The 24,185-nt window shown below is 35.0% G+C and overlaps 1 protein-coding gene across 10 annotated transcripts in view; it reads left to right on the top strand.

Moving 5' to 3' along the window:
• The window catches only part of EXOC1 (exocyst complex component 1), a 28,345-nt gene that overhangs the window by 844 nt on the left and 3,316 nt on the right, over nt 1–24,185 (top strand). For 2 of the 10 annotated variants that reach the window (XM_050338857.1, XM_050338859.1), the window contains exons 2-18: nt 2,164–2,297; nt 3,131–3,261; nt 5,264–5,423; nt 6,254–6,274; nt 7,044–7,231; nt 7,882–8,109; nt 8,321–8,453; nt 8,646–8,755; nt 9,278–9,331; nt 13,506–13,655; nt 14,768–14,873; nt 17,787–17,831; nt 18,953–19,116; nt 20,648–20,758; nt 21,260–21,336; nt 21,857–22,085; nt 23,007–23,190. In XM_050338857.1, coding sequence (XP_050194814.1) covers nt 2,174–2,297; nt 3,131–3,261; nt 5,264–5,423; nt 6,254–6,274; nt 7,044–7,231; nt 7,882–8,109; nt 8,321–8,453; nt 8,646–8,755; nt 9,278–9,331; nt 13,506–13,655; nt 14,768–14,873; nt 17,787–17,831; nt 18,953–19,116; nt 20,648–20,758; nt 21,260–21,336; nt 21,857–22,085; nt 23,007–23,190 — 2,215 coding nt within the window. In that variant the 5' untranslated portion in view covers nt 2,164–2,173. Of the gene's footprint in view, nt 1–1,029; nt 1,084–2,163; nt 2,298–3,130; nt 3,262–5,263; nt 5,424–6,253; nt 6,275–7,043; nt 7,232–7,881; nt 8,110–8,320; nt 8,454–8,645; nt 8,756–9,277; nt 9,332–13,505; nt 13,656–14,767; nt 14,874–17,786; nt 17,832–18,952; nt 19,117–20,647; nt 20,759–21,259; nt 21,337–21,856; nt 22,086–23,006; nt 23,191–24,185 lie in introns of all 10 variants that reach the window. The other 8 variants (XM_050338858.1, XM_050338861.1, XM_050338862.1 and 5 more) reach the window with 8 other exon arrangements.

The following is a 24,185-nucleotide window of genomic DNA, read 5'->3' on the forward strand; positions in this document are numbered from 1 at the left end:
AAGAAAATTTCTGAAATGCAGCAGATTGTGTGTTCATCCTGTGCACCTGCTGAAGAGTAACATGAATGACAACCTGATACAATTTGGGAAACAAAAGATGGGCCCAGCATTTGATGAAAGAGGAGGCAAATTGTTAGCAGCTATGGACTGTTACACAGCCATAGGGGTGTCCTATGAACAGCGTTTGTTTGGATGCCCTGAGCTCTGTGCACTTGACAGTACTGATTCTGCCTTGGCATGCTGACCCTTGTGTTCCCAAAACCCTTGAGTTACTATCTTGAAAACTATCACAGTGCCTAAGATTTTGTCTTTGCAGTGTATTTATCAGAGAAAGCAATGCAGGCATCTCTAAGACAACAAGCTAACCTAAAATTTAACTCCATATATTGTCTTGGCATCTGGCAGCATAGCATGTGGTGTGCATTAATCATATTTTTAATGCACTGTAGAATTTTAAGGAACAAGTTGGAGCTTCTGTATTTAAATGAAAACACTGAAATGATGTCTAAGTGTTGCTCTCTTCAGACTTCGTAGAATCTCTGTATAGTGTAAGGAACTGTTCTGAATCAAGTGAATATTGCTAATTCCTTAATTTTCAGGGGCTTTGGTGGGGGTTTTGGATTTGTTTTGTGATTGAATTCTACAAGTTTGAGTATTGGATGGTCTTTTCCCATCCCCATCTACATCCCCTCCTCCCTGGATTTCTAGAGTCCAATGGGGACTAGACCATGCTTTGCTGAGGAACCCATTGACTATACTGAAATCTGTCATGGAAGTCTCTTTTCAGAATGTTATGACTTCCTTGGGATTTTGTTTTTGTTTGGTGCAAGGTTAATTTATTGTTGCTCTTACTTTACCACTACAAATTCTTTATTGTAAATGAACGTGGTAGAAGTACAAATGCTTTCCTTCAAGCGTGTTACTTACTTAAAGACGTTGACAAAAGAATTCCTAACTCTCAGTGAACATTTTTAAACAAACCAGTTGATAATGCATCCCACAAATCTGAACAGCTTTCTTCCCTTACAGCCCCTTCTTCTCACCCTTTAGTTTCTCCTTCTGCTGGCTGCTGCTGCTCCAGAGGTGAATCACTTGAATGAGGAAACCTGTGAACAAATCCACTCCACCCCACAGTGTTTTTCTTCCTTCTTTGCCTTTGGTCTTTCTCTGCCTTCCACAAATCACCTGAAAACTATTGTCACTGAGGAGAAAAACTAGAAATCAAACTTCTGGGTGTTGTTAGGAAAGTACTTTTGTTGTTAATGACAACAGATGAACCTCATTTATGCAACCTAATGGTCTGCTGTAGTGTATGACTGCATCGTTGACATCAGGGAATGCCATAACATGGGATTTAAAATTTAGAATTTCTCTTGTGATACCAAGGGAGGAGGATGTGAGGAAGCAGAATGATTCAGAATGATTTTTGTCTACCAGAAGAGAATTAGGATGTGTGGCTCACCAAGACTCAAAAGTAATAATTTGTTAGACTTGAAATTGTGCCATTGGAGTGGTTGATTGACTGACTGTTAAGAGATGCCGCATCCAGAATATATTCTAGAAATCTTCCTGCAAAGTAGGGGGACAGAGAGACTTTTTTTCTTCTGCTAAATGGGGCATTATTTTCAATTTGGTCTGCTCAGAGTATAACCTTGGTGAAAGAGTCCTGAACATTTAAGTGAAGATTTTAGGTATATTTGAAGGATTCAGGATTTTTAAATTAAGATCATCTCTGCAGTGACTTTAGTTTCACATGATCTATCATATTAGATTTTTGGGTTCACCTGTCTTCTTCTATATTTTTGTTGGATCCATGACATTCATGTCCATTCTAAAATTCGACTAACTGGTGAGGGAGTTTTTTTGTTGGTTTGGTTTTTGTTAATGTCTTGCATTCCCCTTTACTACAAAGAAGCTTTTTGTTCTCCATTAAATTAAGCTGAAGGGTCATCTGAGTGTTCATAAATTACAGATGTCTAATTGAAGTAAGATAGTAAGTTTTACCTGAAGTGGGCTGTTCTTCTGTGTAAGTCATGCTTGTCTAGTTACCTGTAAAATTTAATTTTAAAAAACTGTAATCACTATAAGTATATGACTGCTTACTTTTTTGTGTGTGTCTGTTAAATGTGCTTGAGTGTATTATGACTCCCTAAAATCTTTCAGCTGAGAGAAAATGACTGCAATCAAGCACGCTCTACAGAGGGATATTTTCACTCCCAATGACGAACGCTTGTTGAGCATTGTGAATGTGTGCAAAGCGGGCAAAAAGAAGAGAAACTGCTTTTTGTGTGCCACAGGTACATAGGAATACCACACTGTATTTCTTGTGTTCACCTTTGGTTTTTATTCAGTTGCATTTGTCTTAGCTTTATTTGCAGTGCTTTTTCTTGACCTGTATAAAACGGGTGCTTTCCATTCCTAATGGGGAAGATCAGTTGTAGCTTGTACTTTCATTATTGTTTCTACTAAAAAAGAAACAATCCCCTGAACTTTTATTCACAGATCTCATTGTAATTTGAAATGAAGGAATCAAACATCTTTATTTTGAAACAGGCTTTATGTAGTACTTAAAAGGGGATTTACTAGTCATTTAGCTTGATAAACATAAATAAAATGCAATAAAGAGTACTGGTTAGAATCCAAGGTAGAGGGCTCCGGAAAGGCAGAGTAACTGAACTGAGTTCTAATATTCCTTTAAGTGTATGTTAATTACATTATATCTCTTAAAAATTAGGTTCTGTGAGTTAATCTGTCAATAAATGAGCTTGCTAGAATATTTTTCTGATTCAGAAATCTCTGATAATGTTTTTATTCTGACTGTAATCTCCAATTATGTCTTTGCTTTGTCAGTTACGTGGTCACGGTCCAAGATCTACTGTATCAAAAAATGGCTGTAAATTGGGTTCATTACATCACAAGCTGTAAAGAGATGCATACCTGCTTGACTGAGGCTTAAACTGAGTTGTGGATATTGTGGATGGAAATGTTTCAAAGGGTCTCTTTTCATCAAATAAATATTATGAAATCTCCCCTGCAGAAGGGAGGGGGATTTCAGAAATTGAAGCACAGCAGAAACAGACGTTAAAGAAATATGTGTGTTTTGAAATTATTCTCTTACTTCACTTAATAGTGACAACGGAACGACCAGTGCAAGTAAACGTGGTAAAAGTGAAAAAATCTGACAAGGGAGATTTCTACAAAAGGCAGACTGCGTGGGCACTACGAGACCTTGCTGTTGTTGATGCCAAAGATGCTGTTAAAGTATGTGCACCTTTTTTTTTTTTTTTATTTAGTGCTCTGCTCAGAACATAACATCCAATTTGGTTACAGTTAATGTTACTTAGGAGTTCATTAGAAATTGTGATGATACATTCCTGTGCTGCTTAGGCCTGCATTTTCTTTCAGCCTTTCCAAGAATATAACCCTGGTAATTTGAATAAGACTAGTCTAGATATGCTTGAATTGCAACAGTCTGAATATCTGCCCTCTTAGTTGTAGTGATCTCCCAGTGACTATAGAGAGCTTGTGCTTTGTTTGTTTCAAGTGGTAAGTAAATTTTTATTCCAGGCTTAGTTGCCATTAAGAAAATCTACTGCTATCTTACTAACGATGTTCAGCTCCATGTAATGTTTTTAGCCAGGACACTTGAAGCGTTCTTAATGAGCAGTATGTAAGCTGGAGGGTGAGCTCTTACAATCTCTGCTCTAAATCCTGACATTGGCCATTTCTTGGGAAGGGTACAGTCCTGAGGTGGTGGACTTTTCCACAGAACAACAAGAACAACCTATTTTTGACCACTTAAATTCATCTTTTGTTTGTAAACTAAAGATGTTCAAGCAGGCAGAGGTGAAAATCCTTCATGCTATGATATCTGCTTTTATATTCCAGTAACTCATGATTTGGAAGATTAGTGCAGAAAACTACAAAGTTTAAAACCCTTTGTTTTTCCCCTCCCATGTAGGTTTGTTATTTCGGTTATCCACATATCCACTTGTTGGCTAGATTTTAGATTTTCCTCACTGTTCCTAAATACCATGTTGGAGTATTGATTCTTAAAATTAAAATTAAAATTACTCTGTATTTCAGGGCTTTTTCTTGCAAAACAAAATTGAATAATCATTTACAGAAATATACTGTAATATATACCACTCTATTGAAAGATTTTTAAATGTTCTTTCAGAAACCAAATGTTGAATGCCAAACTCTCTCATATCTAATGATGTAAGAATTAAAGTTGATAGGTTCATCATGGTTTGCTTTCACATATGATCCTATGCAACTCTTTTGACACAAGGCCTTTCCTGCACTAGTTGTGAGACAAGTCAAGTTTTATGTGACTATACTGTTTATTTATAAATTATATTTATTAATTTAGTAATTATATTTATCAATATGAGATAAAGAAAAAATTCCCATCATGTGCAGTTTCTTGTGCTGCCTGCTTCTACAGGTAGTAGTGACTATATAGGAAGTAACAGTAATAGTATTTACAAGCTATATATGAGTAAGAATTTAACATATATCTGAGGCAATAACATTTTTCATCAAAAGGAGGCTGGACCTTGAAAAATGCTTGTACTATCATCTTTAAAACTGGCAATTACGAGTTCCAGTCCATACTGAGTTCCTAAGTGACTGTAGAAAGGCAAGTACTTCATTCAATTGCTATCCAAATAACATTCTCAATAGGCAGTAAATCTATTTGAAAATACTTACATAGAAGTTTTTTGCTATTAAAAGGACAAATGATTTTTTTCTATCCTGTTCAATCCTATCAAACACTATCATACCTATAAAATATATAAAGTACTCATAATTTTTTTCCACCCGCCTATTCTCTCAAGTCTCCCTGAATTGTGTTGTGTATGGTGTTTGTTGGTAACTCCAGCTACCATTTTTATTTTCAGAAGGCTAACACAAGGCATTAATCATTTTGAGGACAGTGTTTCAGGGCAGACAGTGCTGTCAGATGTTCGTTGACGCTCTTACAGATCTCTGTATTTTGTGTGATTGTTGCCTTATCTGGCTTGACAAAATACTGTTTCATAGCTTGGATTCTGTTTTTTCACGTTCACAATTTTAGCACCTTTATTACGGTGCATCAGGGCACCACACTTTTGCTGTATGAGCTTCTGTCTCTTTAAGGCTGGCATGTGTAATTTCATTTTTATTCCGTCATCTCAATAATTTAATGCATGAACAATCTCTGCTACTCAGAAAATCATTTGTTTGTGGAGCCTGTAACATATCTCATCTTTTGCAGGAGAATCCTGAATTTGACTTGCATTTTGACAAAGTATACAAATGGGTTGCAAGCAGCACAGTGGAAAAGAACACCTTCATTTCATGTATCTGGAAACTCAATCAGAGATATCTTAGAAAGAAAATTGACTTTATTAATGTTAGTTCACAGCTGTTGGAAGGTAAATTTCTACAACTGTATTTGAAGTATTAAGTTTAATAACTGTTGATGTAAAACAGGTATACTAAAAGAAATATTCTTAATCCTGATGGGTTTTCATATAGAATTTTATTCTTTTATATTAAGTCTTCAGATGAGCAAGGTGACTATATAACAGATTTTCTGTTAGAAAACTGAGAACCAAGACAAAATACTTAATTAACAGTGATTAATTGATAAGCTTATTGTATTTCTGAGACATTCTGTTTCTTGAACAAAATAAAATCTACCTCCAAGATCTAGTAGGTCTAATTATGTAACGAATCTGCTTTTGTTCTTGTTTTCATTTCCCTGAATTAGAAAAATGCATTAAAAAGTGGTGCTTCTGTAGCTTTCCAGAGACTAATGAGTTTCTAGTTTTTAAACTGTGAAGCATGTGTTAAATTCTGCTGGACCCTGTTACAGTTTTTGTGACTGGTTGGTTGCTGAGGAGGCTTTGTATCTTGTTTGCTTACGCTGTGTGAAATATTTTTACAGTAACATTATCATTGTTATAGTTAAAATTTTATAGTGAGTAAGTGTATCTCCTGTTGAGTTGGTCAGAAGTGGTTAAACTATTGGTATTAAATACTAGACTGGCGTGTGCAGAAGAATTTGAATTAGAAATGTGAAACAGGAAGGGTAACATTTCTGTATTTTGATGTTTTAAACCAACCTCTAACATTTCAAGTTCATGCAATATTAAACGTTCAAACTTACTGCCACTTAAAAATATACACACGGTTCGTGCTTTGTCTAGCTAACAATCTTTGCTTCCTTTCCTCTGCTTTTCCATACCTTTTAATTCTTCAGAACTTCCTAAAGTTGCAGAAGGTGCGTAACACCTTTTTCCTTTCTTTTGCTTTGTAAGCAATTTTCTTAAATAATATGTCCTTTTTTTAGTTTTGTTTTGTTTAATAGGGCTTTGGATAGCTTATCGAGTTGGTAGAGATAAGAGAGTTATCTGAAATGTCCTAAACACTTTCTGGCTGGACTGTATTAATGTTCTCTAAATCATTTGTCAGCCTTTGAGTGATTTGTTAAATTAAGTAAGCACTGCTGTGGAAATCATAGTTAATGAAAACATTGTATTTCATTTTCACTTACCCCAATACTTACCTTTGTGCTGTGAAACTCATCTTGACCATCAAGATAACGTTTATTTATTCAGTGACATATATCTTAATCAACTTCAGTACGCTCTGTCTACCAAAAAGAGAATCTGACTTTTACTGATCTTCCGCTAGCAAATCAAGCGTAATACTGTAATGTGTGCTGATGCTGATTACCAGTGTAAGAGGTGAATAAACTGAGACTAGGTTTGTCCTTTGAAATAAAGGAAGGTGGATATTTGTATTTTGCTTGTGTGGCATAATTTGGAAAACATCTTTGTTGGGAATCACTTCTGGTAATTGTAATGAAGCACATGGAAGACTGAGACTTGAAAAAGTGTTCATAGGTAACAGGTGCTTGTTAGGGAAGTTGTTTAATGGATTAATTTACTTAGAGGTAGTTAAACATATGTAAGTACTCTTAAATGTGACTTACATGCTTGTGACTTTCTGGACTTGATAATGTTTTCTGCTTTCCTTCTCTACCTAAGAATCTGTTCCAAGCGGAGAGAATCAAAGTGTAACAGGAGGTGATGAAGAAGCTGTGGATGAATACCAGGAGTTAAATGCAAGAGAGGAACAGGATATTGAAATAATGATGGAAGGGTGTGAATATGCTATTTCTAATGCTGAAGCCTTTGCAGAAAAATTGTCGAGAGAACTACAAGTGCTAGATGGGGTAAACATTCCTTCTGATGTACAGTGTGTCAGCATGAACTGTTCTCATTGATACTGACCACGTAGCATTCTTTGAAAATTAATAATGTGTTCTGCTGCATATTTAAATGTAAATGTGTTTCTGTTCCTAAGCTGAGCTACATCCTGTCTGTTACCAGATTGTAGAGGTTTTCAACCTTTGCTTTTTGCGTTCCATACCTTCTGGGGCGAATTGCAGGCTTTTGTATGAGGAGCTGAGAGGAAAAAAGGAAGACATTCTGCATATGCCTTTCTTGAGGGCAGGGGTGCATGGAGAGTGAGAATAGACATTCATGTCCATGGATGCCTAAAATAGTCCTATCAATGTAACTAGGAAACTGCTTTAGTCTAATGACATTGCAGTATTTGGCTGCCTGTAACAGTGCTACATTATTTGCTATTTTGTTTTTTAAACAACCCATCGTTCTAGAGGTCACTTGGAAAACTTAATGAGACGCAGGGGGAACAGTCAACTGCTGTGTTCAGTAACACCTTAAATGAGAAGTACTACAGTTTGGTTGATTTCCTCACAAGTTTTGAAAACTGTTTGACAGCACTAAAGGCAGAAGGATATATCAGAATGCTTTTGAGATATAAAATGTCTCTTAGAATGTTGCTTTATTTTCTCTACAGGCAAATATTCAGTCCATTATGGCCTCAGAGAAACAGGTGAATATCTTGATGAAGTTGCTGGATGAAGCTCTGAAGGAAGTTGACCAAATTGAGCTAAAGCTGAGCAGTTATGAAGAAATGCTTCAGAGTGTAAAAGAGCAAATGGATCAAATTTCAGAAAGCAACCACCTAATCCATCTCAGTAACACAAATAATGTGAAACTACTGTCGGAGATAGAGTTCTTAGTGGTAAGCATTTTTATTCTGTTTACTATGGTTGTTCACTTGAAGTATAAAATTCTTTTAGCAAGATTGTTACTTAAAATAATGTGCATGTTTTTCTGTTTTGTTACTGCACTAACTTCAGTAAGTTATAATGATAAAATTGTATTTATTATTCTGGGTTCAGCAGCATAGCAAACTAGCCTGCTTATGGATAATACTATCCATTATTTTGTAGAATCACATGGATTTGGCAAAAGGTCATATAAAGGCCCTTCAGGAGGGAGATCTGACGTCTTCTCGAGGCATTGAGGCCTGCACTAATGCAGCAGATGCCCTTCTTCAGTGTATGAATGTAGCTCTTCGCCCAGGTAATGTTTTTGCTAGAATTCAGTCTAATATGCAAAATTTATTATGGTACTACCTTTATTTGTAACTGCCATTCCAACTAGTCTCACATTTTGTTCTGTAGATTGAAGGAGTTGTGATCTCTGGCCCTTTTGGTTCCCATATACAGTATATTACTGTGTATTTTGTACTCTCTAAATCCTTTTTGTTTGTAGGGCACGATATGCTTCATGCAGTGAAACAGCAACAGCAGCGGTTTAGTGACTTGCGTGAGCAATTTGCACGGAGACTTGCCAGTCATTTGAACAGCGTATTTGTTCAGCAGGTATTACTTCTTTCTATTTAATAAGACATTTTTGATCACAAACTTTTCTGCAGAAGAAAAACAGTCTACCTACAATCGGATATATTCTGTGATGTAATCAGTAAATGCTAGAGGCGCTACAGGCAGAGATACTGCTAAGCATACTGAACTACAATTGCCTACATAAGTCTCTTACATTAAAAAAAGACAAACCCAAACACCTCTTTTTAATGGACTTGCTCTCTGAATTAAACACACTATGTGATATACAAGAATTGTAGAGCTTGATTAATTGAGGAGAAAAAACACTGACCTTTTTTTTAAAGCTGTTAGAGGCTGAAAACCTTGAAGTTCTTGCTATCTGAACCTTAAGAGCCATGAAAAAAACCCGAACCAAAACCAAACATCTAAAGTAAAATTTCTGAACCTTGGTTTTGATCTTTGAGATATTAAAAAATCACTGTCCTGACACTTGTGTACTAAAGGCTGGGTGGTTTTTTTAGCCTCAGTTTTTTAATTTCTGTATTTTTTATCTCCAATTAGTTTACTCAGACCCTCCTTCAACTCTATAACAGGTCCTCCTATCATTCAGTTCCAGTGAGTACCTTGGGTTTGAAACAAGCTTTTCTAACTAATTTTTTTTATTTGAATTATCTAACTAGCAGCTGCGTTTTTGGCTTTGCAAAAAGAAATTTGTCTTTACTGATTACAGAGCATCAGACTTAACGCCCCTTCTCACTTCCGTTATTTTTGTCAGCCCTTAAGCTTTGTTTATCTATTTGTGAGCTAACATTCTTCTGATCTAATCTCCAGAGACAGATTGAGATGTACGGAGGAAAAATATTTTCAGGAAATTTTAATATGTATACAATTGTGCAGGTACTACAATTGTGTGAAATTGCAGTGTTTGTAAATAAGAAATAATAATTCTGGTTTTGTACATATTAGTGCAATAAAAGTTTAAAAGTTCTAGATTTGCTGTATTAGACTGTGTGTAAAAAAATGGATTATTTACACTGGATAACTGTGTAGAAACTTGTATTTGAGAGTACAAGCCTGGCTTTTTATGACAAAGATAAGTGCTTCCTACATTTTAGTCACTTTGCAGAAGAGCTCCACAGCACGTTAATTCTTTTGCCTTTAGCTTCTGTTGTTAAGAAGGTATTTTTCCTCTGTCACTTTTGATATTTTGAAAGCCTGAGTATAGACTACCTGTCCCAGCCTTTAAATGAGGAAGTAGGAGCTGTATTGTATAAGTTCTGTGTATGCATCGTTGAATATTGGAATTGTGTATGGAAAGTCTGAATATTGGAATTGTGTATGGCTGCTTAGCAGAATATCTTTTCTGATGTTTTATTCTGAGGATTTTATTTTTAAAAAATGGTAAGAGATTATTATTACTGATACAATATTATGTATATTAGATGAAATATTTCTAAGGAGACTTTTGAGGGCTATTGAGAATGCTATTACCACTTTGCAATTTATTTCTTCTTAAATTCTGAAACTAGTAGTGGCCTCACATTGTTTTTTATATAAAATTGCCCTCTGAAAAGTTTTAGATTGCTGTTTGCTGTGAGGTATTAATCAATAGATTAAGCTTAACAGCAAAGTCATAATTTTTAGGAGGAGGGGTTCATGAACTGCATGAGATGATCCATTGCAAAGCCTTTTTGATTACTGAAAAAGTGAAAAAAGAAATTTGTGTATTTCATTTTGAGGTACAGATTCAGGTGTTGGAGGTATACAGATTTTTGTGTTATCTTACTAAAATGATTGTGCTTTTTCTCAAGTGGATGTTCTTGAAAACTAACTAGAATACTTTGTTACCTTTAACATCTGAAGTTGCATTATTTGTTTAGAATGTTTCTTACAAAAATAGAGCACTTCAGAAAAAACTAAGGCAGATAAAGAATTCTCAATTAAAAAGACAAATGAAAACACGATGATGTCTAGGCAGCTGTTAATACAAGTAAGACATTCTGATTTGGAACTCATTCGATGGAAAATCAAAGTTAGATTGACATTTGGGCCTAAATATATTATTTTGGAAGTGTGAAATTGTTGTTTATTTTTTTAAAGGCAAAAAAAGCCCAGTGGTTGATTCAAACTTCTGTTGTAAGGTACTAAAATGCTTCATTTCCTTTACATTAAATTGGTAATAAATATTAAAAGTTTTAAGCAGAAATGCAACTTTGGATTGCCATGTGCTGAAGTGTTACAAACTGTTTACAGTAACTGTTACTAACAGTTAATACAGTTGTCTTTATTGTGTACTACTAATAATTGTTTAATGCGTGTATCAACAACTTTAAAGATTTTTTTTTTTTTAACAACCATATTCAACACTCAATTTAAAGGCAACTGGGCTTTTTGCCTTTGAAATATGAAATAGTTTGAAGTTCTGAAACTGTGAAATACTTGAATAACAAACTTGGGATATTATTGGTAATGGTGTATGTTTATGTGCAGTGAGAGAAAGCCTGTTAATTGGATAGGAGCAGTACACCTAGAAGCTTCATAATGTTTTGGGTTAGGCTTGAAGAGGACATGACTTAGGACAACCAGAATGATTAGTCCTGTGGAAAAGTTGACCCTGAGAGAGAAATTTATTTTGCCAGGAAATTTGTCATCCAGCTTTATGAAGAATGCAACCAGCAAGCAAAAAAAGTTGTGTGTAATAAAGGGACATGAATAAAATTGTTAGATGAAAGAAACAGTAAAAATCTGGATAGCTGAGTATTTCCTAGCAGTATTATGAACGAGCTTTGGACTGACTTAATTGAAAAAAGCTGTGAAAGCCACTGGGTAAATTATGTTAAACTGTAATGAACTTGTACATTAAAATGCATGCTGTAGGACTGTAACACACCAGAGGCAGGAGAGAGAACCGTAAATGGTTTTCTGTGATCTTGTTTTCATAGAAACCTATCAAAGATCTGTTGAAAATATTTGCTATATGCATGCTCAAAAGTACAGCATTGAGTATGACTTCAGGAATCACATCAGCAGTTGTGTTGCTAATGCTGGCTGGATTCTAATTCCAAATTATATGTTCCAATAATTACACTTTGCTAAGTTAGCTTTTTGTTAAAGGCAGACTACAGGATTATTTTTATAAGGGAGATTTATAGTGTTATCCTTCCCCGTTGTCTATGAGAACAAATTAATGAAGTTGGCAGGACTTGTTTCTTTGGGTCCATTTGTGTCTCAGTTTACATATTTAAGAGAACAGGGCTCAAAGTAAGTTCATGTTCATGCTGGATACAAAAACAAGAACTGGAACAGGTTGTCCAGAGAAGTTGTGGATGCCCTATCACTGGAAGTGTTCAAGGACAGGTTGTATGGGGCTTTGAGCAACCTGGTGTAGCGAAAGGTGTCCCTGCCCATCGCAGAGGAGGTGGAACTAGATGAACTTTAAGGTCTCTTCTAACCCAAACCGTTCTATGATCCTATGTAGTATATTAGCTTTTTCCAGAAGCTGGCATGTTTGCATTGCATTACTTAGTAAAGGTTAGCATTTTACAAATAATATCATAGAATCATATATATAATTTTTTAAACAAGTCTGTGAATGCATTGTGGAAGCTTTTAGGGCTTTGTTTAACCAAAGACTTGAACCCAATACAACAGAAAAGGGTAAGACAAAATTTGCTTTAGTTTTGTTGCTTTACTGGCTGCTGTTCCAACTTGAAAACATGCAAAGGCAGTTTTTAACCTGTATAACTTATTCTGCTGACTTGTCATATCCAAGGTGGAACTGTCCAGGAATTCTTCTTCTGTGAGGGACTGACATTGCCTGACCTGCTTAAACCGCCTGCATGTGATGCTACAGGAGTAGGAATCTTTTTGTGCTGTTATGCCACAAACTATACTTGAGATCAGGGCCTGTTGCAGTATTTACTACAAGCCCAGCAAAAAAGGCTTTACAGGAGATATTAAAGCCTTTTGGAAATTAAGTCCCATCCTCCCTTCTGTTAACCCAGGAACAGTGGTTGTGTGTTCTGCTGTGTGGCTGCACGATGGTGTTACCTTGCTTGCTCTTCCTGAATTGCCTAGGAATCTTGTGAGTTCAAGCAACTGAAAGCTTAAAAACCTAAATCATATGTTGTTCCAGCAATGTGATGTGATGCTTAAAGGATAGTGTGGGTTTTAGGAAAGTAGCCAGAGTAAAGGAGGAGCATGGAATTAGTATCTTGTGTTAAATGGATTGGTTTATGTGGCATGTTGTAAACTGTTTAACTCCAGTAAATGTTCACTGAAAACGTGGCTGAATGTCTGCGTGTGGAGGGAAAGAGAATGTGTGTGAACTGATGTTTTTAAGACTTGACCAAGGAAGACTTGGCCAAAGTGGACTAAAGTAGGTTGAATTGGAGCAGACTTTCAGAGCAGAGGTGTAATATATAAAGCTCATTGTTAACACCTAAGCCATTCATTAAATGGGGACTTGATGTGTCTTACAGTATATGGGAGTAACATCTTTAAACAGAGGCAGCAAAAAATGTCAGTGACTCACTCTGAAGGCAAAGACCCTTACAATGAACAAGCTTATTAAAATGCATTACCTGCCACAACTGTAACAGCTTGGTGTCAGTATTGTTAGGTGTCACTTTCAGTCTGTGTCTCTAGCCTTTACTTCTATCCAAGGTATTTTTATGAGGCTTTTCTGTTTGTCTGAATGAGATGCTGTCTTCATATTAAGTTTTTCAGGAAACTTACTGTACGTCTGTGTAGTGCTTCCAGATTTACTTCAATACTTTTTTTTATCAAGGGTCACGATCAGAGTTCCACTCTTGCCCAGCACTCTGCTGAATTGACATTACCCAACCACCATCCGTTTCACAGAGATTTACTCCGATATGCTAAACTGATGGAGTGGCTCAAGAACACAGATTATGGAAAATATGAAGGACTAACAAAGGTATGTGAAGTGCTCAAATGATGATAGTCAATGTACACAGCAGACTGGATTTGAAAGTCAAAAGAATTGCCTGTGTGTATGTATCTGTCAATATTCAGGTGCATATGAAATGTATATATATGAAATGTAACTCAGTGTTCCTCTTTACTTGTTCCTCTTTGGAATAGGAAACTTAATTTTCTCATATTTGTGATATCCTGTTTTGTTTGTTAGTTTTTTTCCTCAAACATTGAGTTCAGAAGTATCATATTTATTGTAATATTTTTGTAAAACAAGTTTGCCATTTTATAGCCTAGTAAGAAAAATTATATTAAGCTATTTTCAAAGTGATGTGTCTTCTTGTCTGTGTGACATCTTTATTTCAACAGACCTTCATTTCACTTGGGAACATCAGAAACTTAAGAAGTCTCTTGTAAAGTAGATTAAATAGAAATGTTTTTCCTTTCTATGTATGTAACTTTTAACTGCCTTGTTTAAAACGAACATGGAGTGAAAAAAAATTACTGAAAAAGTATACAAAATGTTTAGGTAGAAATCACAGGGAAGTTAGTCCTTAGAGAGCAAGTCTTGTCTTTTTAATTAAAGTACTGTAATCCTTAAATGGAAGATTTAAATTAGACTTTTTCAATGGCTTTAAAACAGCTCTTCCTTCACTTTCAGTGTAAGGCAGATAGTTAATGAATGGTTGACATCTTTGTGATCTTCTAATAAGAAATTGAGAGAGTTGTATATTTATGTATTATGTGTGCTTTTGGGGGCACAGTAGGAGTCTGATGAAAGATGGTACAGAGAATGGTGCTGAATTCTCTCCATTTTACCCTTGAATTGAATTCTGTGATACTCTACCACTGGTACCGCATTGCTTATCTTTCTTTATGGAGAAGGAGATGTTTCTGATTAATGCTCAGTGAACTCACTGTGAAATGAATATAAGCTGCTTAAATATCGTGAATATATTTTTGTACATGCTGCATAAATATATATACTTATATTACCCAAACCAGTTTGTTATTTAGTAGAACTTATAAACTTGCAGGTTTTTTACAACTGTTTACTTGTAATAGAAGGTCAGTATGAATACCTGTTAACTAAATTTACATTTTTCTTTTAAGAATTATATGGATTATTTATCACGACTGTATGAAAGGGAAATAAAAGATTTTTTTGAAGTTGCCAAGATCAAGATGACGGGCACAACCAGAGAAGGAAAAAAGTTTGGTAAGCTTCCAGAAGGCATATATCTTGCTTTGTATCTTATTATTTGCATATTAAACACTTATTACAATACTTACAGCTAATTTTATGATGAGGTAAAATTCTTTTATTTTTGGCAAGGTTGAAGAAGTTGGTTGGAAAATATGATTGGTAAAACTTCTGACTTCGGGAAGGCCAAAGTAGAACAACTGAAATGTTGTGAAATTAGTCAAGATAAAAGGATAAAATATATTTCTCTTAAGTTTTCAGATTCTTTTTAACAAACTACCAATCATATTTTATTACTTGACCTATCGCACTTTATTACTGGAACAAGTTTGAAAAATCAACTCTTGTAATTAGCAAAAGTTTGGGCAGCAGTGTGTATGTTCCTTCTGCTGTTATTTCTGCTTTTAATAAGTTTTAGGTGGATTTTTAGAAAGCTAGTTTTAATGCTAATTCTGCCTAAAAAAACTTGTGTATTTTACTGTTTTTTTTTCAGTTGGATTTACCTATGTAACCTGAGACTAGAAATCATAATTTGTTAACTTGTAGGCATTTATGTTTAAGGGTGTATGTATTCCTCCTAGAATTAGTCTAGTGTGAATATGGAAAGGAAACTTTAGGAAAAAATCAAACTTGGAGACTTAGAAAGCAACAGTGGTATAAGAGTATTTATATATTGTCTGTTCTATATTTTGAGGTGCAAAGTTTCAAAAGTGGTTTGAAGTATTTATGTTTGCTGCTGTTCACCAGTTTGCAAATTCAGAATTCCAAAATTATGTGCAGCTTTAACGAGTAAATTCTGTCAAGCCTATTTTGAGTCCTGAACTTATCCTTTGAAGTTTGATGGTAGAAAACAGGAAAATGTAACAAAAGGAATAAAGCAGGAGAGTCATAAGGCTTATCTGAGGAAGGGGGAAACTGGAAAGATAAGTCTTTGCAATCTGTTGGACATGGAGAGCAAGAGGTGCCATAATGTGTCATCATCAGAACATTTCAATTCCTAAATCTTGAAAAGGAATTTTATTGCAAGAAAAAAACCCTTTACCCTAGTACAAATTGATATCTAAAACACTCTTAACACTTTGTCTTGACAGTTCTCTTGTGATTTGTGTTTGTGAGGAAACAGTTTTTGTAGCAATTCCATAACTTGTGTAAACACTATGGAGCTAGCAGGCGTTTTGGAGAAAGAGGTCCTTCAATTCACCAGCATAAAAGCTGCACCCTGAGAAGACTTCTGTCATGCATGTAAATTTATTTATTTTGTAACAGCTTAAAATGGTGTGTGATTTCAAAGGCTTCCATGTTCAATGTAGGGATCATACTACTACTACTACTAATTGCACATTTATTCAAAATACATCACTTTTTAATAGTAAACTTGTTTAAGGAATAGTATAGGTGCATAAATGCAATAATGCTCCAGTTGTACTCGAACACTAAAGATGACCTGTTTCCAAGCTGTGTTGGTGTGTGTTCTTGCCTTTTTTTGTGCTTTGGGAATAGCACTGCTATTTGAATGCCTCAAACGCTGGGAGAATTCTGGCATTCTGTGCTAGCGCAAGGTTCTTCGTCTGCTTTTTATGGCAAAAAACCCTACCTGGGTCGTGAGCATCCACACTTGTCTTAAGAAGTGTTTTTTTCTTTTTGGGTTTGTTTTTTTTTTTTTCCTTTTCTGATGAAGCCAAGACTTTGGTACTTAAATACCATAAAGTCAATGTTGGAAAGAGTGCTACTACTGTTATATGTTTATGTGGTGTAGCTTCTCAAAAGCCACTGGGCCTCCCCTGATTGTCCAGGGCCTGATCTTTGTTTGTAGTTCTTCACATTCTGTTATAAGTCCCATGTGTTTGGAAATTGAAGACAATGAAGAAGTGGGGCCAATGCATGACAGTTGCATACACCAAAATATATCATGCCTAAAATGTTTTTATTCAAACATTGCCAAAACCCCCAAGATCTAAAAACTAGGCTGGAATTAAATTTCAGTTTGATGTTACAATTATCAGTAGTGTTGCCTTCTTGAGAACATCTGGTATTTAAGACATGTTTGTGGCATTTAGAAGTATCTACTCATTTATTACAGTAGGTTCTGCTTGCCTGCTCCATTTTGGGGGGCTTGTAGCATCCATCCTCATCAAGATCTTTAATACCACATACTGCTTTTAGTGTATGTATGCAAATGCCTTTTACTGGTTAGGGATTCTCTATTTTTCTACAAATGCCCATTTACTCTAAATTTCACATTGAAGTCCACTTGAGGAAACTGTTTTATTCTGAAAGAAATGGGGGAAAAAATTGTGAATTTTTTAAATTGTAAATTTTTTTAATATATATTTATTATTTTCATCCTCTCCAAATTTGCAGTCATCAGTTTTTGGTGCAGGATAAATACAAAAGATGTATTCTCTATGTAAACGTCCTGATTTGCAAACAGAAAAGGTTAGCCATTAGCGGTTTTGCAGTATTGGTGTATGTTTTTTAAACTGAAAAACTGGACAATATCTCTGACTCAGTAAAAAATTACATAAGTACATTTTAATTTCTTCAAGTCTGTTATTGATATAATGATTTATCTTGGAAACTGAGTCTTTTGCAATATTAATTCTGACAAATAAAGCCCTAATTTAATGGACTTCTCAATTTGGGAGACCTTGAATACATGTTACCAAAATTTGTTCTTTGAACACACTATATAAAAAAAAGCAAATTTTAATACCTAAAAGCTTACTCTATTTTCCATGTAGCTTAGGTACTGAATTTCTAGAATAGTACCTCTCCAACTAAATGTGTTTGCAATGTAGTTACTTGCTGCTTATAGTTCTCTGCATGTTTCTTTCCAGTTAGAGCTTAACTTGCATCTTGTGCATGGTTTGTGCAAACTGCATTTTAACTTGTCTTTGTCTTTGATGCTTGCAACCTAATCCATCCCAGCTACACTGCCTCGAAAAGAAAGTGCTGTCAAACAGGAAACTGAGAGTGAGTATAACTAGTTGCATTAGTTGGTATTGTCAATGCATGTGTGTCGATGTTATGATGTGCTGCATCGTGGAGAATCTACCTAACACCGAAGCACTCTAGAATGAAATAAGCATTAGCAGAATCATTGATTTTGCAAGGCAAAAACGAAGCACAGCTATAGTGTCCCAACATAGAAGTTGAAAAGGTTTGCAGGTAAAGGCAATATCTTCTGTTTTCCCCATGCCACTAGTAAAAATATGTTTGTGCCTGAGAGCTTGTCATAGTTTTCCAACTCTTCCAGTAAGTTGAGGTGGCAACTTAGATTTACAGACTTTGTCTTGTGACTAGATACCAACATAGCAGTTAAATGAGACTTGCAGGGTTACTTTTAAGTTTCTTTGTGGTTTAGATGTGAGAAGTTTATATGGTAGCCAAATACTGATAATTTCTTGATCTTTTTTGTTACTAGCTTTCTCTGTTCTGGTCTAACATTTCTGAGAATTCTGAGAAAACAAACAAACAAAACAAAACATGTTCCTCACCCAGGAGAAGGCCCGACAATATCAGGAAGAAATGACTGAATATTAATTATGATCAAAAGGAGAGGAGAGCATTAGAAGTAGAATTACTGTGGAGCTGTAGATCGAGCAAAATAGCTAGAACAAACTGTGTAGACAAAAGGATGTTAACAGCAGGAAGATCAAGATGAAAAAGTGCCTGTGCGTACATAAAGCTTTTGAATTTTTTCCCTCTTGGGCATCAGTTCTGCTTGTAGCAGCTTTTGCCCAGAGTATATTCACAAAGATCATAACTGGTCTTCACTTTCAGGTTTTCAATGAGAATATCTATCCCAGTGTTCCTGTATTTCAGAGTTTCGATTCCTTTTATACTTTGTTCCATAGTTTACAATGAGAGCTTATACAGCTGTGTTGTACTTTGAAAATTGCTGAAGTATTTCAGTTACCTTGTAACAAGAAAAGAATGTCTATAGCAAAAGCATTTTTAGCTTAGACAAAAATTGACTTGTTTGATTTTAATATAGGACTACTATATTGATCTCATATGTTCTGTAATGAACCTGTTCTTCAGTATTTTATTCTGCCTTTGCTTTCCTTCTTCATAGTGTCTTTATTTCACAGGTCTTCATGGAAGTTCTGGAAAACTGACTGGGTCTACTTCTAGTCTAAATAAACTCTCTGTTCAGAGTTCAGGAAACCGTAGGTCTCAGTCATCCTCACTGTTAGACATGGGAAACATGTCTGCCTCTGACCTTGATGTGGCTGACAGAACAAAATTTGATAAGGTAAAGGCAGAATATTGCATAGGATTTCTGCTTAGTTTTGTATTAGAAGCATCTTATATATCCTTCTTGTACAGTTCAAAAATCTGTAGTGTTTAAGTCTTAAAACATGCCAATTTCAAGTCTGTATGCACCATACATCTAATAAAGGCAGTTTCTAAGAAATATGTAGATCAGAGTATTATTCTCTGATTATAAGGTTTTATTTAGTTCCCTTAGATGCTGTGTGTGATATTTAAAGAATATCAAACATAAAACAAATGGTCTATTACGTTGAAGCCAAATACACATTTTTAAGCAAATAGGAATAGAGCTGATTAATTAAGCTGATATTATTTTTCTCAGTACAGATATTAATGTGTTCTGTCACATTTTGCCAGTATGTAAGCAAAAGTGAAAGACATGAAAGCAGAAACATATGTAATCCAGGACTTGAGCATGGACCTAAAATCTTATTTAACTGGTTTCACATCAGTTATCATCACTTTTCAGCTTTAACAATGGCACTAAGTTACTACTGGAGTGTCCTCATCCTCTTTTAAAACCTGCTGTCCCCAGCATGTTGATTTTTTCCCCCCCAAACCCTTAAAAGTGGCAAGACTTACTATTTCTTGCAGAATTAACTCATCAGTGGAAGGAAAAGGAGCAGTTATCAGTGAGAGATAAAAATTTTTTGTTCTCTATTGAATTGTTTGATGGAGATGAGTGTTCTTCTGACCTCTTCAAATCCTTGCTCAATCTTTTTGTGGGAGGAAATACTATATGCCTGAAACAATATTAACTGTTACTACAAACCTGTAGCAGCAACCTGCCTAGAATTAAAAAGATAGCTTGGTAAAACAGCTTTATGCAAGTATTGTGCTATTATTTTCAACTTTGGACTGGTATATATACAAAGTTATAAGCTATTGACCTGACCTACTAGGTTTTTTTTTTTTTCCTATGGGAATTTTCTTCAGTATGGATTTCAGTTGTGATGAGATTGGTTTCTTTTATGTAAGTTATTGCATGTATTAATCGCTGAATACTTGCAGGGAAAATTCTGTGTTGTGTAAAGATGACGGATTAAAAATATGTCTCTAACATTTGACTTACAATTTCCATAGTTTCTATGAATAAAATGAAATTATTTTCTTTAATTATTGCCAAAATAATGTTTTGTTTAAATCTAAAAATTGTGATGCATACTTCAGTACAAAACCTACTTGTTGCTTTCTGTAGCAGATCTATAGAAACATACACAGTTGACCTGTTTTTCTTCCCTAAGGCTTTAAATTTTGCCTCAGGCTCTGTTTAGAAAACTTATAGTTGTGGAAAAACATAGGTTATTCTTTTCTTCCCAGTGTCACACTATGTTGAAGTTGCAGCTGTAGTTTAAAAGGTAGAAGTTCAAGCTGTTTCCATTCCTGTTAAGTAGTAATAAGCCTTCTCAAGCTTAGTGAAGTTAGAAAGTATATGCAACAAACAGTTAAAATTAGTACTGCTAACTGTTCATAGTATTTGGTGTGTTGATAAAATATTTGGCTTTCTTTAGATTTTTGAGCAAGTATTAAGTGAACTGGAGCCTCTATGTCTGGCAGAACAGGACTTCATTAGTAAATTTTTCAAACTACAACAACATCAGAGCACGTCGGGAACAACGACGGTATGACTTACCTTCTCTATCACTGAAGTAAAAAGTATTGACCAGGCCTCACAAGAGGAATTTGAAATAAATAAATTTGAAATTTATCTGGCAGTTATGTGATCTAGGTGATCAATAATGTGTTTTTCGTGATCTAGGTGATCAATAATATGTTTTTCTCCATGATCTGGAAGGATCTTTATTTTTGGCTGACCAATACAAAATCTGTGAAAGAAGGACTGACAGGTTTCTTTGTCATGGCTTTATCTTCTCAGAAGATCACAGTAAACACTTGACCATGCTATGTAAGAGGACAGTGGGGAGTAATTGTGGATAGTGGTGTATTTGGTGGAACATGACCAGAAAACACCAGAACCTTGTACACTTCTATATTTTCTACTCTGGAGGCAGGGGGTGGTGGAATCTGCTAATCATATAGGTTTTATCAGATATACTTACTGCTTAGATATAGAATTGGAGACAGACTTGTATCTTTTTTACCTACATTCCTTTTTCTTACAGAATGAAGTGGAGGAAATGGATGGAGTAGCTTTATCTCGTTCTTACACTTCTGGTGTTCCACAAACGATATCATCTGAGTATGTGCTGCTGTTGTTTATTACTGATTCTTAATTCTTAAGCCTACTTTTGAATTTATTTGGCATATAAAACTTTTCCCTGTAATCAGATATTGTTCCCTTTTAGTGGAAGTGAATAGCGAAATCTTGATTTTTAGCTACAAGACATTGAGTGTGTCAATAAATAGAAAATTTTTGTATATAGGATATGGTGTTTCTGTCTACAGTGGTGTAAAAGAGATGCTTAATTCTCTTAGTTTGCAAAGTAAAAGTAGGTACTGTGCTTAGCAAAGTTCTGAGAGGGTGTGGCAGCTTCCACACAGAAAATACTTTTTGGAATATTTTACTCCTGTGACTGTTGACTTCTACTGTGTGGCACTGACGTTTCTTCCTTAGCAGCCTTCTGAAAATCGTGAGACTTGTTGAATGAAAACAAGACTACTATATCCAATAAATATATCCTAAAAATGTTATGAAAGAATATGTAATACAGCCCAGTAAACTGTCAGAGTAATATTTTTCTCTTATACGTTTTTAATAGGAAGGACATGATCCGACAAATGATGACAAAAATATTTCGTTGTATTGAACCTGAGCTGAATAACCTTATAGCACTGGGGGACAAGATTGATAGCTTTAATTCCCTTTATATGTTAGTTAAGATGAGTCATCATGTATGGACAGCACAAAACGTGGACCCAGCGTCCTTTCTCAGCACAACACTTGGAAATGTTTTGGTGACTGTCAAAAGGAACTTTGATAAGTGCATTGTAAGTTTTTAGTTTTTCTGATTAAGCTAACTATAATATTATAGGAAGCCCAGTCCTACCCACTTTGATTTTGAATTTCTTTATGGTTAAATTTTTGCTTTAAATTTGAAGAGAAAATTAGTAACCGTATTGCTCTTCTACTGGCTAAGCCTTTGAAAAAGATAAACTAATTGGTGGTTGTGTTTCTTTTTCCTCTCGATTCCAGTTTTCTTCAGTAAGTAGCTATTTTTAACAAATGAGACCACTTATTCACTTCTGTGAGCTGGTTGGCAGTTTTAGTTTTTGTTTGTATTTCTACTCCCACAGAGATTACTGAAGTCCATTAAGTAAACTATAGCTCTCTGCCTTTTTTACTTGCTGAAGCAAAAGCTCGTGGACTTAGGAGGGTGTGGAGTTCTTTGGCAGTCTGAGCAGTGGCTGCCTCTACTGCCAGGAACTTCTTTTACTAATAACAACTATGACCATTATATGAAATATGGCAATTTTAGTGAAAATGTAGTTCGTGGTATAATTTTTTTCTTAATTTTCCTCAATGTAATTTGACTCCAGGCCAACATACATTCTTGATCAGTTTAATGCTTAAAATATTTTGAAGGGGTTTTTTTTTAATTAGACTCAAAAATATTTCAATAGAAGAATAAAGAAACTTTTGCAGCAAAAAGAATTGTTAGCTTGGCTGAATCAGAAAAATGAAGTTCCTTGTTAGATTATTGAATGAATATTGTTAATTGCTTCTAGGGCATAAGTTTGGGTTTTTTCATTGGTTTTTTTTCCCAATAGTTATATATTAATTGAAAGGTAAAATTATTTCTGTGTTTGGATAAATACCAGTTTTCAGTATGTCTGCATTTTTTTAATAGTTGTTACATAATCTGTACTCATATATTAGAGGCTAACATCTGTTCTTGTTTTAAATTTAAGAGTAACCAAATGAAGCAGATGGATGAAGTAAAAATCTCAAAGAAGAGTAAAGTTGGGATCCTTCCATTTGTTGCTGAGTTTGAAGAGTTTGCAGCTCTCGCTGAATCAATTTTCAAAAATGCAGAACGACGAGGAGATCTAGATAAAGCCTACACAAAACTTATTAGAGCAGTTTTTGTCAGTGGTAGGTCTTCTGAGGTTGTCATAGCTATTAAAATCGTTTCCTCCTATTTATATATAATAACAATTAACAGATGATTTTTTTTTTTTAAGACTGTCTGTTGCAAGCCATGTGACTGATATTGTGACTGAAATTTTGGTTCTCTCTTATTGGTAGGTGAGAAAGTGTAATCCTTTTGATTGTAATATACTTTTTGAGAGAGAACTGTAGATATTTCCCTTTGTATATACCTGTAATCTTGAGTTGTGACAGAGGGATGTGGTTGTGACTCTGGAGAAGAAGATGGCAGCAACACAGCATGCTCAATCTTTAGTGGCTTCCTGTCTTTTTTCTTCCTGTAGAAAATTCCATGGGAGTATATGGCAGTAGCAGACTTTTCCTAGTTGGCAATTCAGTGTTCTGGCTGAAGTGAATCATTATTGGTACTCTGGTAGTTTCGTCAAAGGATTAATGGATGAACAGGCACAGAGACTTAATTGTACTCTTGGTAGAAGCCATCCTCTTTTAGCCTGCTTTTAGGTGCAGTAAGGGAGTGATAGGTAGAATTTCTTTTGCCTGCCTGTTGTTTTGTTTGGTTTTGGGATGATGTTTTTGTTTGTTTGTGGTGGTTTGTGGTTTTGGTTTGGTTTTTTGTTTGGTTTTTTTGTTTTGGTTTTTGGGTTTTTGGTTTTTGTTTTGTTTATTTTTTGTTGTGGGGTTTTTGTTTGTTGCTTTTTTGTTCGTTTTTTGTGGGGGGGGTGGGGGTTTTTTTGAGTGGGAGAGAAGAGTAAAATATCTAGGATTATCTATTTTTATTATAAAATTTAGGGACTGACAGTAATTTTGAACAAAAAACTAATAAGCAAAAATTGAAAGACTAAGAAATACATTTAAAAAAGCCCCAGTGCCTTATTGAAGATTTTTGTCCTACTGAAGATGGGAATTGATTTTTTTTAAATAATTCTGTCATGTAAAACTTATTAGGGATACTGAAAGCTTGCACGTAAGCCTCCACAGAG

This window comes from Myiozetetes cayanensis, unplaced genomic scaffold, assembly GCF_022539395.1.
Source record: "Myiozetetes cayanensis isolate MyiCay16 unplaced genomic scaffold, myiCay2020 scf7, whole genome shotgun sequence".
NCBI lineage: Eukaryota > Metazoa > Chordata > Aves > Passeriformes > Tyrannidae > Myiozetetes > Myiozetetes cayanensis.